At 35.0% G+C, this 16,492-nt stretch overlaps 2 protein-coding genes across 2 annotated transcripts; one reads left to right on the top strand and one right to left on the bottom strand.

The window, feature by feature from the left end:
* Positions 1 to 1,074: 1,074 nt before the first annotated feature.
* On the bottom strand, positions 1,075 to 11,726 carry LOC125663938 (cysteine desulfurase-like). Its single transcript, XM_048896390.2, has 13 exons — positions 11,588 to 11,726; positions 9,230 to 9,327; positions 8,449 to 8,565; positions 8,134 to 8,271; positions 7,945 to 8,043; positions 7,698 to 7,791; positions 6,389 to 6,523; positions 3,446 to 3,603; positions 3,096 to 3,201; positions 2,878 to 2,959; positions 1,900 to 1,983; positions 1,679 to 1,768; positions 1,075 to 1,491 (listed from the first exon to the last, which is right to left on the bottom strand). Exons 1-13 carry the CDS (start codon positions 11,724 to 11,726, stop codon positions 1,428 to 1,430), a joined length of 1,404 nt encoding a protein of 467 aa, XP_048752347.2. The 3' UTR covers positions 1,075 to 1,427.
* Positions 11,727 to 11,779: 53 nt separating this feature from the next.
* On the top strand, positions 11,780 to 13,777 carry LOC125663936 (pyruvate dehydrogenase [acetyl-transferring]-phosphatase 1, mitochondrial-like). Its single transcript, XM_048896389.2, has one exon. It carries the CDS (start codon positions 11,952 to 11,954, stop codon positions 13,467 to 13,469), a length of 1,518 nt encoding a protein of 505 aa, XP_048752346.2. The 5' UTR covers positions 11,780 to 11,951; the 3' UTR covers positions 13,470 to 13,777.
* Positions 13,778 to 16,492: the final 2,715 nt, after the last annotated feature.

The raw sequence follows: 16,492 nt of genomic DNA on the forward strand, positions 1-16,492 counted from the left end.
ATGATAAGAGATTCTCCCATTCAGCTCATTTTTCAGTGCAAATGACAGATTAAATCTTGTTATCAGCAGCAATTATTTTTTCTATGCTAGATTTTGTTGTCTGCATGGTACCAGTTTCCACATATCAAAATTTGATTTTTGACCCTACGTTCCCTTTAATGAAATTGAACTCCGTTATATAGGGCTCAGTCAACGAGTGCATTTTAGATGAAGAGCTGTTGAGATTTTTACTTGATATTGAAATGGAGCCGAGTCGCATTCCACTGTTTCTACAACTCAACCAGTGTTCAACGTCTCCTCCAACACAATGCAGCATACATCCAGTCACCACTTGTTCTCTTCCTTTATATCTCATTCAGCTTTTAACCATTGCACCTTTAATTTGTCGTATAATCTATTTAATTCTGCACAGTAACTGTACCCGACCTGAACACACAGCCATGCGTTAATTCAAGCTTTTTGATGAGAGAAACTAATTGTTTTTTCTATTTTAAAAACATAATTGAATGATAAGAAATAAAACCTACAATTCTTTTTTTGATGCATGTATCAAACGAAAAATTGGACAGAAAACTTTTTTCATTAATACACTATGAAGTTTTCCGTCAAAATTTTCATTTGATACACGCATCAAAAAAAGAATTATAAGTTTCATTTCTTAATTCTTGAAAAGATTTTAAAAGAATTTTTCACATTTATTTGTAATTTCGATGTGAAACTTGTGACCTATTTATCACAACCCATCCTGATCGATGGCCTTTCATTATGGTGGAATCTTTTGTTGTAACAAGTGTGGTGGAATCTTTTATCATATCTAACAAAAAGGAATCTACAATTGAAACAATTGTGGTAGAAATTTTAATTGCAACAATGGTATAGAACCTTTTACTGAAATGATCTGGTGGGGAATTTTTTATTAAAACGATTGTGAAGGAATTTTCTACTGAAATAAGAGGAATCTATTGGTTCAAAAATGGAGAAACATTTTAAAATATGAAAGAGGCTAAAATTCCTTTAGAGGAGGAAAACTGTCTTTGATTTTGAACTACAATTTTAAAACATCAATAAATCAAATGACAAGAAATGCACACAACTTTAATGCAATAATTACGATAGATGCAAATTGTAGGTATTAATAATTTAGCCATTACATAAAAGTTCCTCTTAACATCAGCATACTTAATAGTTGTATTGATAAAACCCCACATGCTATATTAAGCTTTCACAGGTAAACAATAAATGATTTAGCAGGAACACACGATAATTATCTCCTTATGTTCACATCGACTCAGTTGTTATGAGCTTCAGTTGTAGTCTGTTGCAAAAAATTATGATGATGACGACACAAACGCAACCGAGGGCACAGATTCTTGGTGAGCTACGGCAGCCATCACAGTGTGGTGGAGTTTGAACCCTGACCCTCAAGGTCAGTGCTGGGACCACTGGATTGTTTTGATATCAATTCCTTCCTGGGCCATCTCCCATAATGGACTGAAAATTTTTAAATACATGCAAGAAGTAGACATAAAAGATATTAGATCGTGGATCATCAGGTTTCATTTTGTCAATAACATTTTCTTGGAGTTGAAAACACATGTACAAAAATTTCAGTAAATACATAAGACCCAACATTTACATTCAGTTTACATGTATCGGACTGATTTCTCAGTTATTGTACCTCATTTCCCGCAGCCTCGAAACGTGCTCTATACATTTTTCTGCTGTGTAGTCGACCTCAGCCTCTGTTGTAAATCGCCCAATACCAAACCTGAAATAGAAACTTTACAATACCATCACGCTAATAAAACAAAAGTTTGACATACCCTTCCTTCCTGTCTTTCCTTCATAAGCAACTATTTCATTTTTTAAATCTACATTGCTTGAAATCTATAAACATACCTAATGGATGAATGAGCCAAATCTTCGTCCGCCCCGACCGCTCTCAATACGTAGGATGGCTCCAGGGACGCAGAAGTACAAGCACTGCACAAACAATAAATCCATAGTTACCATTTCTTCTCAACATATGGCGAAATTTTTTACTTATTTATTGATTGGATTATAGAATTTTTTAAATTAAAAATTGCAATTGTTTGACCAACATCCAAAAAAAAAAAATAATAAATAAAATAAAATAAATAAATAAATAAAAGAATTAAAATTGACAATCTGAACAACCATTGTACATATAAGAATAGAATATTTTGTTGGACCATTGCATTATGTTTCACACAAATTTACTTAATAAATTAATGATTAATGAATGGTTACACTGTCTCTGGGCAACTTTTACCTATTTATCTTGAGTTAATGTCGGGATAAAAAAAATGCATTTCCAAACAAAATTGTCTTATGCACCCAATCTATATTGAAAGTGAAACAACAATTAGATTGATAATTAGCGTCACACTATAATCAATTTTGTCAATATATTACCCATATTTTTAATAGAGGTTGTGGTCATTTCAATTTTTCTGTGTATTTATTTTTATTACTGTTGATTAGGAAAAAAATTTGGAAATTTGGATTTATTCTTTTTTCTAAATGTTAAAACTTAAGGGTTGGTGGATCCGTAATGCAACTTATAAAAAACATTTGCCTATATTTTCTTGTTATTCTGAATAGTGCTGAAGAGACTAAACACTAGACCTTTCCAAAGAACGTGTTACCTACGAGGGCATCAGTGGTCATCAGATATTTAGTATGTGCAAGGTAAATTGATGTACAAGCAAAAGTGTACCAATTGACCTTGTACATGCTAAATATCAAATTACTACCTCTTTCAAAGTACTAACACATGACAGAAAGAATAGACGATGGATAAAGCAATCCTCAATGGTCGCTATGCTTCACAGGTAACACAAATACAATTCTGACCTTCCAGAAGACAATGCTATGTCCTTGAGAGCCATCAGCAAACTTTCCCCCTCCACAAATGCAAAGGACAAATTGACACACCCTACAAAATAAGGTTGATGAGTGAGAAATAGGCAAACTTACTAATTCTACTACAGGCTATTGAAAACATCATATTGCATTTTCGTTTTATTGAAAATTTGGAACAAAAATTATTATGAGATCACATGAAGACCTACCAGGATAGGAATTATCGGTGTCTCCATTCCTGATCACCATGGGTAAAGCTGACTGAATCTTGTTGATCAGACGATTGGAAAGGTACGCAATGCGGGCATGGTCATACTATTTTAACAGAATATTTGTCTTAAATTGTTTTCTCTTCCTTAAAATGTAGTAAACAAGTACATGTACTACGTAAATATACACAGCAAATAATTGTACATGTACTATGTAAATATACACAGCAAGTACATGTATCTGAGATATTCTTCATAAAAATCATCTCTTGTAACTCAGAACCAAACTTCATGCAACTCAAGTTTACACAAACATTATATCATATGTATTCCCATATACTTTTCCCTACCTCCATCTCCTTTGATGCCACCTCACATGCTGCCCCTAGCCCCACAACTAAGGGGGTCGGGACTGTGCCACTTCTCATCCCTCTCTCCTGGCCTCCACCACTCTGAGGGGCATCAATGCGGACCCGGGGTCGTCTCCTAACATATAGAGCGCCAACACCTTGTGGACATAAACACTGGAAACTTCAAACTGCTTATAATATTCATTTGATAATTCTCTATGATGAAAAACTGGGGCTCTACTTGTTTTATTGATATTAAAACAATGAATTATCAAAATAATGTATGAACTCATGATTAAATGTAAATGAAATGGTCAAGGTCAAAACCTTTGGTACCCAAAGAAAGGTCTTGTCACAAGGAACACACATATGAAATATGAAAGCCTTATTACAACTCATTTAAAAGTTATGGCCAAGGTTAAAAAATTTCAAAAGTAGGTCAAACCCATAGGTCAAGATCATGAAGTAAACAAGAGGTCCAAGGGCCTAGAATCGCTCTTCTGATAAATTGTACAACCCCACCATTTCTATTCTTAGCCTCTTAGTATTCTAAATCTTTAGTTAAATCCTAAGAATTCAAAAAAGTAGGTCAATGTGACCTACTTTTTGGTTTACACATTTTGAGAACCCAAGAAATATCAACTGACAAAGTTTGATGATTTTAAGCCAATTAGTATCTGAATATTGAAATATAGCTGTCAAATTCCAATCGTAGGTCATGGTGACCTACTTTTTGGTCAGCGAACTCCGAACATGCAAGACCCATCAACTGACAAAGTTTGATGACTGTAGGTCAAATAGTATCTGAAATATATAAATATAGCCGTCAAATTCCAAAAGCAGGTCAAGGTGACCTACTTTTTCGTCAACACCCTTCAAACATGCAAGACCCAACAACTGACAAAGTTTGATGACTGTAGGTCAAATAGTATCTGAATTATATAAATATAGCCGTCCAATTCCAAAAGTAGGTCAAGGTGACCTACTTTTTGGTCAACACCCTTTGAACATGCAAGACGCATCAACTGACAAAGTTTGATGACTGTAGGTCAAATAGTATCTGAAATATATAAATATAGGTGTCCAATTCCAAAAGTAGGTCAAGTTGACCTACTTTTTGGTCGAAACACTTCGAACATGCAAGACCCATCAACTGACAAAGTTTGATGACTGTAGGTCAAATAGTATCTGAATATATAAATATAGCCGTCAAATTCCAAAAGTAGGTCAAGGTGACCTATTTTTTGGTCGACACACTCCGTTGACTCAAGATGCATCAACTGTCAAAGTTTGATGATTGTAGGTCAAATAGTGTCTGAAATATAGTAATTTAGCTGTCAAATACCAAAATACGTCACGGTGACCTACTTTTTGGTCGACACAAACCGAAGACGAAGACGCATCAACTGACAAAGTTTGATGATCCTAGGTTTTACAGTGCCCAAAATATGCATCTAAAATTGAAAATGTGAAATTTGAATATCTGCAAAATTTAAAAAGTAGGTCACTGTGACCTACTTTTTTATAAATATGTTTCAAGGCCTCAAGATGCATCAACTTACAAGATTTGATGATTCTAAACCTCTCGGTATTTGAAATAACAACTTAAAATATATCTATAAATGATAAGCCATAAAATTCAGAAAGTAGGTCACGGTGACCTATTTTTCAGTTGACGCATTTCAAGGTCCCATGATCCACCAACTGACAAGTTTTGATGATCATAGGCTTCAAAGTGTCCAAAATATGCATCAAAATTAATTTTAAAATAAATATCTGAAAAATTCAAAAAGTAGGTCACCGTGACCTACTTTTGAGACAACTTGACACAAGGTCCTAAGATGCATCAACTGTCAAAATTTGATGATCCTAGTCCTTATAATGACTAAAATATCTAAGATTTAAGGAATTTAAAAAAAATTTAAATTTAGGTCAACTTTGAAGTGACCTTGAGACCACGCCCTTTGCCCCAGGGTAACGCCTTGAACAATTTTTAATCTACAACATATCCTCATCCTTATGTGTAAGTTTGGTGATAATCTGCCCTGTGGTTCTTGAGAAGAAGATTTTTTAGCAACCACTACTTTTGTTTGTATTTTCCTGATTATCTCCCCTTGTTAAAGGGTCACATCCCTCTATTTAGTATGTATGAAAGCCCTTGGGCCAATGATACCCTGTACCAAATTTGAAAGAAATTGGCCAAGGGGTTCTTGAGTTATAGCCCTTTTTCTAAAAAGTTTACGCACACCGCACACCGCACAAATGGCCATAGCATTAGCTCTTTGAGCCTTTGGCTCAGAAGAGCTAAAAATGTTGCTTCATAAAGAAAAAGTCATCATTTGATAAATTGCCCCTTCCTGTTCTTGGGAAGATTTTAAGAGATTTCTTAAGATACATGCATATTACTAAGTATAACTTTAAACCCAATTTGTGGTTCAAGGAATTACAGTTTAAATAACATTTTATCTTCAGCATATGCTGTGCCACTTCTCATCCCTCTCTCCTGGCCTCCACCACTCTGAGGGGCATCATATACAGACACTTTCATGCAAAATTTGGCTTTTCTAGTTCATACGTTCTGCAGAAGAATTTTTAAATACATAATCTTATTTCCATCTCTCCTTGGAATAACTAAAGCCCTTCATTTGAACAAACTTGAATCCCCTTCATAAAGAGACACTTTGTGCCAAATTTGGTTGAAATTGGCCTTGTGGATTTGGAGAAGTAAAAAATGCATGAAAAGTTGACACCATCAAAGATGGACAACGGAAAAACATAAGACTAGAAAAATCCACTCGAGACTTAAGCTGAAGTGTGCTAAATATAAAGTAATGGTGTTGTTACATCCTACAAACATTGTACTACTTGATTAAAGGAACACACTAAGATTTAAGTTTAAAATTAGAGCATTTCAAGTACTATAAATCATTAAAGAATATTAACCTTTTGGTCCATACAATTTGTGACCGCTGATGGACATCATGTCGATTTTCATGCTGTTGACATCCAACGGTATCTTACCCACAGCTTGAGCGGCATCAGTGTGGAAGAAGATCTTTCTGGATCGGCACAATTCCCCTGAAAATTCATTGCAAAGTATCTAGTTTGTTTTTATTTAGAAGAAAACTGACAGGGATTTTAAAGTTTCTCTACATTTCTATGTAGACCTCTAATACTACTAGCAGTATGTCTCCATTATGACCCAAGGTACCATGCTTTGGAAAGACCTGATTTTACGTTGCATATTAACAAACCTTGTTATTCTTGACATGGAGATATTTATAATAGCAATTAACCCCCCCCCCCCTTCTTCTCGTGATCAGTAATCGATAGACTGCATATTAACAAACCTTAATATTCTTGACATGGAGATATCTATTATAGAAATTAACCAACCAACCCCTTCTTCTCGTGATCAGTAATCAATAGACTAAGTGATGAATCTGAATTTACACTACATAAAGAAGCTTTCAAATATTTAAATACACATATTTTTCGTCAATTTTTACTTTACTATCAATTTCACAAACAAAATTTTTAAAAATTATTCTATTGCCATTTTCAGTTTTTCTTAATAGATCCCCCCCCCCCCCCCCCCCTGGAAATTGTGCATCCCCTTTACTTTCACAACACCATAACTACTTTATTATCAGATGCCTTTGTGCACAGTCTGGTTAATATTGGTTTAAAATTAGTGTTTTGGAGGACAAAATAAAAAGGTATTTTTCATAATGATTGTCATGTCCACAGATACCACAGATGAGAATAAGACTTAAATTGGCAAGTAGTCAAAAAGAATTATTATGCCTCTACTGATCTTTCACTACATACTGTAAAATGAAAATCAACATATTCTGCTGATTCCCTGTAAACCATTATAAAATGACCGATTCCCTGCAAAAAGGTGTCAATTTAATTAACTGATACACACCTATACAGAATACCTTAATGTAACTTCATTTTTTCTTATGAAAACTTCTGATAAGTTCTGAATGGAATCATGAATATTCATTTTAAAAATGAAATTGCATCACAAGTTAATTGGTACCCATATAAGAACCAGTTCATAGTAGAAAACAACAACAATTATGGTGAATAGATCTCACAGATCCAAGTTTTAAACATTGTATTAAGATTTATTCTGGTGTTAATGTTTGTATTGGTAAAATAAAATGGTTATATCATATTAATGGGGAAAAGGCTTTCTTTCGAGGAACTGGAATATTGCCAACTCCCTCAATGATATACATACCTATCTCTGCAATGGGCTGCTCAACTCCGATCTCATTGTTTACTGCCATCACAGATACAAGAACTGTATCATCTGTCATAGATTCCTCCAGGACCTAACAAAAAATAAACAGACATTCCAATTCTCTAACAATTCTGTCAAAGTTCCTGCACGTCAGTTTAAAGCAGAGCTCTCCTTTCTACATGATTCATTAACACTAGTTTTCAGACATTGTCACAATTTTATATGTAACTTCTTGGACCCTGACCTTCAGATCTACCAGACCATTTGTCTGGACTGGTAGATAAGTCACTCTAAATCCCTCTGCTTCCAAAGCTCTGCCAGAGTCCAGAACACACTTATGCTCCTGTTTAAGTAAAAAAAAAAAGACCATCATATTCAATTTAATTTGCAATAGGTAAGTTATTTTATATACACACACAGATTAGAGACTTGCTGTTTGTGTGGTGATAACATGTTTCTTCTTGGCCTTGTAAAATCGAGCACAGCCCTTGACTGCTATATTGTTGGACTCTGTGGCGCCACTTGTAAAAATTATCTCCCTTGGATCAGCACCAATTATCTCGGCTACTTGCTACAAATTTAATAACATTCAGTAATGTATAATATCAAGAACTACTTATCTAATAACAAGTATCAATATCCAACAATTTATGATGAAACCACAGCATCTTGATTGCAAAACTGCATGATTCTTACAAGGACTATAGTCCATTCCTTAACATTTGTACAGACATCGCGGTGTCCTTACCTTTCTGGCATGCTCCACTGCAGCCTCACTCTCCCAGCCATAGGCATGTGTCCTGGAGTGGGGGTTTCCATACTGCATCACAAAATAAGGCAGCATGGCATCCAGAACTCGTGGATCCTACAGAAAACAGTCATTGATCTTCTAATCTACATCAATAACAAGAGGCCCATAGGCCTTATTGGTCACCCGAGCATTAGTTAAAAGTATCACTAGCCCCAAGGGCTATGAAATCTAGAAAAAAAATTCCTGTTCTGTATATTTAAGCTAAATTCTAATATTCCACAACAGAATAAAACAAGATGCATTCGTAAAATTTAGATACCCCTGAAAGTGCCTATATATACTGATGAAAAAGTTTACATAATATATGTAACATTAACACATGACTAATTTGGACCCGTCCTATCGTCAAAACAATGAGGTTGCGAAATTCACAATTTTGGTACACCCTTATCTGCTTTTCCCACTTACACATTTAGTTTTTAAACTGAATTGATCAGCAAACTTAAAGAAGTCTTTAAAATGATAAAGACAATAATCACTGGAATAATTTTGGCTCCACTCTGGAACTAAAACCCCTGGGATAATGAAATTTACAATTTTGGTAAAAGGACTACCACCTCCTTCTAATTATCTATTTAGTTTCAATTTAGTGTTAACAGCATTAAAGAAGATGTTATTTAAATGTTTTACATATAAACACTATATAATATACAAAGTTTGGCACCGCCCTAGAGTCTGAACCAATTAGTGCATTGATCTGTATCAGCAATGTACTTACCATCTGTGTTGTTGCCTGCGCATCAAGATACAGGGGCTTCATGTTCTTATCCGGCATGTCCTTTCTTTCCTCCTCCAAGTGAGTTGCCTTTGGCTTTACTGTTAAAGTACAAACACTACAATGTATACTTTCATTTGAATAATTCACTCCTAGTATTGATATCTTGACCACATCAAACTTCCAGAAACTTAATATGTAAAATGACCTATCAATACCAATGTAAATTCATATCTAATGTACCAATCCATGGATGGGGAAGACAATATTGATCAATTATACAGTGTTTATTGTCATTTTTTGTAATATATTTCATTGAAAACTACATATTTTTTCAATACATTACTAACTGAATTTTAGACAATTTTCAAATGAAAATTTCACATAAAATTTGGAATTGGTTTTTCTTTTTATTTCACCTACATAAATATGTGTAATGATGTTTCAAAATTATACAGAACTTTATATTAAACTGTTTTCAATTATATAATTACATATAATTTAATTTTACTTATGACATGCAATTTGATTGACTGAGCACAATGAAAAAAAATTAGTTTATATTGTATTTACATGTAACCTAATTTGGTATGTTGCTACACCTCCAAACATGGCTACTTCTATGAGTCCTTTTGTAATCCACAACATTGAATAAATACAGTCATGAAGATTCAGAAAACAGCTAAGTCCTACTTGTATGAACCAAATAATTAATCTCTACACAATCAAATCATTTTTACTTGATCTTTTCAATAGCATATTTGTTTACATTGAACACATGTTGAACTGTCAAAAGTCGTACGATTATATTTCAAGGATGCGTTTATGAGGCTTTGAACTTGTGAAATTAACAACTGATGCCTTACTTTCAATATACTGGAAAATTATGTAAAGGTCAATGTTTAGTAATCATAGATTTCAAAACCCAGTTAAAAACTCCTGTTTAAAATGAGAGTTGTTAACTTAAAAAATCAAAATACATACATGTTTGTATTTACATTGTTATTGGGCCCGGACCCCTGCAAACCAAATAGTATCCATCATAACAATCAGCGCTGTACATTACGGCCACCCCACCCCCTCCAATACTAAGCCTCAAGGGCTACCTAATGTGATAGTGAGTGAATCATCCAGCCCATCATCAATACACCCCCCCCCCCTAAAAGATTCCGCATTTCAACTTACTCCAAAATGAACATAGATTACCCGGAAACTCTAGATAAACCTGTTAGGAAACACCAAAGCAAAAATCTACAACTAAACCAATTCCAGGTGGATCTTCTGATGTCCTAAAAATATTCGAAGAAAAAACACCTAACTAGCCACAATTCCTACCTCAATACATAAACAAGAGGAACAAACAGAATCTCAGATGGCAAGAAGAAAACACAATTTAAAAAAAACAACAGCAAATTCAACCCCTGAAAAATGTACGGAAAACTTCTTAAATTTCACTACAAGATACAATATCCATCACTTTATAGCAGAATGAAACTATTCACATAGTGGAGATACATGGTACTTCCTTCTCTTGGACGAGTTTTAGCGGGGGGCCTACATGCTTTCCCATCTCATCTGAACGAATGTACTATCGTACAATATCATTCAACAGAAGAAATCAATTTTCTTGACATTACAATGTGTCACAACTAAACACGTCCGACACAGTTAAAAAAACAACCCACAATCTGCTTCCAACAACAAAACAGAACTGTATCATTTCACAGACTATTCTTTTAATGCATTATATAATATGAAATTTCTTGATTGTATTCAATTTGATGCACTATATCTTTTATATAAAAACCTGAGAAACAATTTAAACAAATAACATCATGTGTATTTGTGTTGTTAAGCAATATTGTTTGTAGCAACGTCAGCTGCATTTTTTTTTACTTCACTAAATTCATTTCATGTATAATTGTTCTGATGACGACTGCCCCAAGGTCGAAACTGGTCAACCAAATAAATTAAACATTGCATTCTCACGATGTGTTGGTGATCTGTTTTATTTCTTAAACTTCAAAAATCGTTCTAGGAAATTAAATTTTTTGGGTCAAAAATCTATTTGTACCATTTTCTATAATGCAAATGACCAGGTTGATGTGTTCAATCATTTCCTAATTATATAATTCATGTTTACATAACATAAATCAAATCACATCCAACTGTGTATTGACTATTTACATCAATCAACAAGTAAACAAATCATGACATGTGCAAGATGACAGGAGGATATAATTTATATTAACGGAGTGTATGTCTAGGATGTGACGCAATATGAACAGTCTATATATACACACACACGGCATGGTAATGATCAGGGTTATGAAATTGGATTGAATGAGTGACATTACAAACCTGCTGCAGCTGTAGCAGCAGACGCTTTTTCCCTGCCCAGATGAATTCTCCGAACAGCTGTGCTTGTCTGTAAACCTCGTGGAACTAGGATAAAGCATCTTCGAAAGACAACAGGGAAAATCTTTGACGTATGCGCCATTTCTGGAGATTTGTTTTGCAAACTACCGGAAGTAATGATATTCAGGATAATACATGACAACTCGTTCTTGAAAAATGTTTGTATTACGAATCATTTGGAGAAAAGGTTGATGAGTTGCATTTACTTGTTTCTACTTTCATTCACCAAAAAGCTCCTTTTTGTGTATTATTTCATGGATTCTAAAATGCTACACAACTAAACAACGGGTAACTCTTGAAGGGAACTATGATAAGAGCGTGTGCCTTTCTGAGGCGAAACGTTTCTCTTTCCCCATTGCAAACGATAACCTTGGATAAAACTCGGCATCATGTTTCGCAGTGGCTCCGGCGTCATGCCAGCTCGAAAAACTTCAAACGAAACAGAAGCCGAGTACTGGTATCGTTCAAGTCGATGACAAAAATTCCAGACTTGGATTCGTCTGCAAAATTATCCCCACAGCAAGTGACATCCATTTTAGAGCTTGAACAGAGAAGATTTGACATTCAGGATGGTGCAGTTAAAAGTGTAGACATTAACAGGTTAGCTGCAAACGATCCGATCGAGGACAGGGATGGATACGCTAAACTGGCTCCATCAAAGTTTTTGTTTGGTGTTTATGATGGACATGGTGGCTGTTGGTGCTCGAGTGCGGTCAGCGAACGTCTTTTCCACTACATCGCCATCTCCTTAGCCTCATATGACATTCTTGAGGATGTGATGTCTGGAAATTGGGGAATAAACAATCTAGTAAACTGGTTCCAAAAAGAGACTTACTCTGAAATTTCCCATCGTTTGTATCAACGTGCAATTCTGAGATATGCTCAAGAGTCTTTAGCAGCACATGAGCCTAGTAGTGTTGAGCAGCATCTTAAGGATGCGTTTCTGAGGCTGGACCATGACATCATACAGGAGGCCATTCCCTCTGGACAAAATAAAGAGTTCAATACGGACTCCCTTCTCTCGGCCATGGCGGGCTCTTGTGCAACTCTATCTTACATAGATGATACGGCTCTTTACGTGGCAAATCTAGGCGACTGTCGCGCAGTACTTGGAGTTAATATACAGGACTCGGAGTATATTGCTGTGCCACTTTCAAATACACATGATGCTCAGAATGCATCTGAAATTCGTCGAATTTTAGATAAACACAAAAACGAATCGAGTAACATCATAAAGAATAATCGTCTTTTTGGAGAACTAGCCCCATTACGAGCATTTGGTGATATTAGATACAAAGTGTCATTGACTGAATCAAAGGATTTGGAAAGGTATTTCAATTCTCCCACTGCTGAAATTCGTGGATACTATGACAATAAAGTTGTACCCCCAAATTATAAAACTCCACCATATTTGATATCTGAGCCAGAGGTGATCCGTCATAATCTCACTCCAAAAGACAAATTCCTGGTCATTGCTTCAGATGGACTCTTTGATATGTTGTCTCCAGACAAAGTGGTGAAACTTGTGGCTGGTCATATCAATGGAAAACAAATCCTGATTGATCCCCAAATAGACACCAGTATGAATCTGAGGGAAATGAATCAATATCTTGTGGAAAGGAAGACCAAGTTGGCCAACAGGAGTATAGATGACAATGCAGCAACTCATCTGATTCGTAATGCATTAGGCCCGGAGCACAGACAGATCTCATACTACCTCTCTTTACCAGATCAAGTGTGCCGAACTCAGAGGGACGATATGACAGTAGCAGTTATTTTCTTTGACGGTGATTACATTAGAAACAAAAGCTCTGTAAGAGCATGATGGGAAACTACAGATTTCGCTTTTTTTTTCAACCTGAACTCCGAGTGATCACTAACTCCAGATACTGCAGTTTTGGAATCATCCATGTGTAGTAACCATGTACTGTTGTTCTGTCATTAAATTGAATTTGTTGTTTAAGTGCTCCACATCTTTTGGCTTGTTGAAGACTATGATATTTCTTCCGATATCTTAGGTATGCTACAGATTTGGTAACCGTAAAATGTTGTTTCAAACAACTGTTAACTTTGTATGTTTTCATTAAATTTGTATTTTGAACTCAGAATTATTAAAAATGTTCCACATATAAAGCTATTGGCTTCTACACTGCATCAACCCTTGAGGAATTAAACAAACTATGCTTTGAGGGTTTTTTATGCCCCAGGGGCCTGTAACCAGAGATTTGGGGGCATATAGTTTTTTATCTGTCCGTCTGTTTGTCCACAAACTAACCTTGGTCGTAACCTTTAAATGGTTAGTACTAGGGCTTTCATATTTCACAAAGATGTGTATTTTTTGTGACTAGATTTGTTTTTGGTACCAGGATTCTTAAAAATTAATAGGTATCCAGTTTGGTAGATATATTAAGAAACCATTCCTGCAAGTTCGATAAAAATCGAGAACTATGTCGTCCACACACACACACAATTTCTGTTTTGAAGGGGATACTAAATAATGATTAATGATAGGAATTTAACTTTTAAAGATATTGGTTGTGGACATCAGCCTATAGGCGAGTGGTTGGAGCACCAGATTAGTAATGCAGGGGGGTCCTGGGTTTGATTCCTGGTCAATATCTTGTTTGATATACAGGGTAATTTTCTTCTGTCTAGCATTTATACACAAAAGCTAAAACTGTTATCTTCAATATCTGCATGTTCAAATAAAATTTTAGTATTCCATGGAAAGCAAGAAAAAATTTTCCTTCAAAAGGAAGTGGGCTGACAAAAGCAAGATATTACAGGAATTGTGGGAAGTTTTAAACTACATTTCACATAATTGTTTTGATATATAGTTGAATGTACTGCTAACATATGGAAACTGCTGTAAACGCACTGGGAACTTACTACTAGTATTGCAGCACAATCATAATGTTTTGTTGATATCAATTAAACAAGATGGTTATAATAAGAAACAAATACATTTACAAAAATTTAACTAAAAACTATGATTGATTTCTTATATCGTAGCTTTATAAGCAAATTTAGAGTACAGTGAACTATTCTAAACTTTCATTACGCCAGGATATTCCAACATCCACTCCCTCTCAATGTCACAAAGTCCTAACTGTTTTCCTTTAATTCATATTCAGGTAGTTAGATAATTATATCCCAAAGTTTCACCCGTACATCTAAATCAGGTTTTAAATTGCTCACTGAGCAAGGTCTGTGTATTTGAACTGGTTTGCATTGGTCAGGTTGGGCGTAGCAGACACAAAGTAGCGGGAAATTCTCAACATTGATATTGCTTCAGACAGATTCTACGATAGCACTTCTGAGGGACAGCGTATTTACTTCATTATTGATATTAATTTCAGTTTATTCATAAAACTTCCAAATTTCTTCACTGCAGTTTATTGTTGAATTTGTTGTGTAAAGTTGGTTCAAGTTTGCATAATTATTGTTATTTTTGCAAGTACTGCATATAGTTTTTAAGTTTAGAGTATGTGTAAAACTCTATAAATGAGTATACAAGTGACAAGTATTGGTAACAATGTTAAAGGAAACAATTGTGTCATACATCAATATATTATGTAGTCAGTAAAGTACATGCACAAGTATATACACCGAGTATATGGAGTAATGAGTAAAGTAAAAAGTACCTATATTAACAGTGTATCATGTTTGTAGTACAAAAATGCAGTGTAATGATTATGCCTACATATGCACACTAGGTTAAGGTACAATGTCAGATAATATTTTGAAATAGTGGAACTTGATATTTATAGATCCCTAACGGGCGGATCCAGGAATTGCGGTTAGGGGGGGGGGGGAACTTCATGAGGCAGGGGGTCTGGGGGCTGCCTTGAGGCCCCCATTGGGTCCAGGGCAGGAAGCTCCTGGATTTTATAGGGCTTAATATGTGTCTCCTATATTCAGTCATTTGTACTATTTTCTATCATTTTTTTATACGGTGAAATTAATACAAGAGGCCCATGGGCCTAGAATCACTCTTCTGATACATTGTAGAACAGGCAAAAATTCTCACTAACCAAGATTCATCAATTAACAAAGTTTGATGATGTTAAGTCAAATAGTACCTGAAAATTTAAATGTAACTGTCCAAAAGTAGGTCACGGTGACCTACTTTTGGTCGACACACTGAAGACTCAAGATGCATCAACTGACAAAGTTTGATAATTGAAGTCAAATAGTATCTGAAATATTCAGATATAAATGTCAAATTCCAAAAGTAGGTCACAGTGACCTACTTTTTTGTCGACACACTCTGAAGACTCAAGACCCATCAACTGACAAAGTTTGATTATTGTAAGTCAAATAGTATCTGAAATATTCAAATATAGCCGTCAAAATCCAAAAATAGGTCACGGTGACCTACTTTTTAGTCAACACACTCTGAAGACTCAACATGCATCAACTGACAAAGTTTGATAATTGTAAGTGAAATAGTATCTGAAATATTAAAATATAGCCGTGAAATTCCAAAAGTAGGTCACGGTGACTATTTTTTGGTCAACAAACTATGAAGGCTCAAGATGTATCAAATGACAAAGTTTGATGATCCTAGCTTTCATAGTGTCCAAAATATGCATCTAAAATTGAAAATGTGAAATTTGAATGTCTGCAAAATTCAAAAAGTAGGTCACTGTGACCTTCTGTTCTTTAAATAAATGTTTTCAGGCCTCTAGACGCATCAACTTACAAGGTTTGATGATTCTAAACCTCTCGGTATCTGAAATAACAACCTAAAATGTATTCATAAATGATTAGCCATAAAATTCAGAAAGTAGGCCATGGTGACATACTTTTCACATGACATACTTTAGGGTCCCATGATCCATCAAC

Source organism: Ostrea edulis, chromosome 1 (genome assembly GCF_947568905.1).
Source record: "Ostrea edulis chromosome 1, xbOstEdul1.1, whole genome shotgun sequence".
Lineage (NCBI taxonomy): Eukaryota > Metazoa > Mollusca > Bivalvia > Ostreida > Ostreidae > Ostrea > Ostrea edulis.

What these genes read in the sequence shown, in the direction of transcription:
- LOC125663938 (XM_048896390.2), bottom strand. Translation starts at nt 11,726, where the DNA reads ATGGCGCATACGTCAAAGATTTTCCCTGTTGTCTTTCGAAGATGCTTT. An exon ending in CGCAGGCAACAACACAGATG is followed by an intron (nt 8,566 to 9,229) that starts GTAAGTACATTG and finishes TGTTTTCTGTAG; the next exon opens with GATCCACGAGTTCTGGATGC. An exon ending in GCAGCCCATTGCAGAGATAG is followed by an intron (nt 6,524 to 7,697) that starts GTATGTATATCA and finishes ATGAATTTTCAG; the next exon opens with GGGAATTGTGCCGATCCAGA.
- LOC125663936 (XM_048896389.2), top strand. Translation starts at nt 11,952, where the DNA reads ATGATAAGAGCGTGTGCCTTTCTGAGGCGAAACGTTTCTCTTTCCCCA.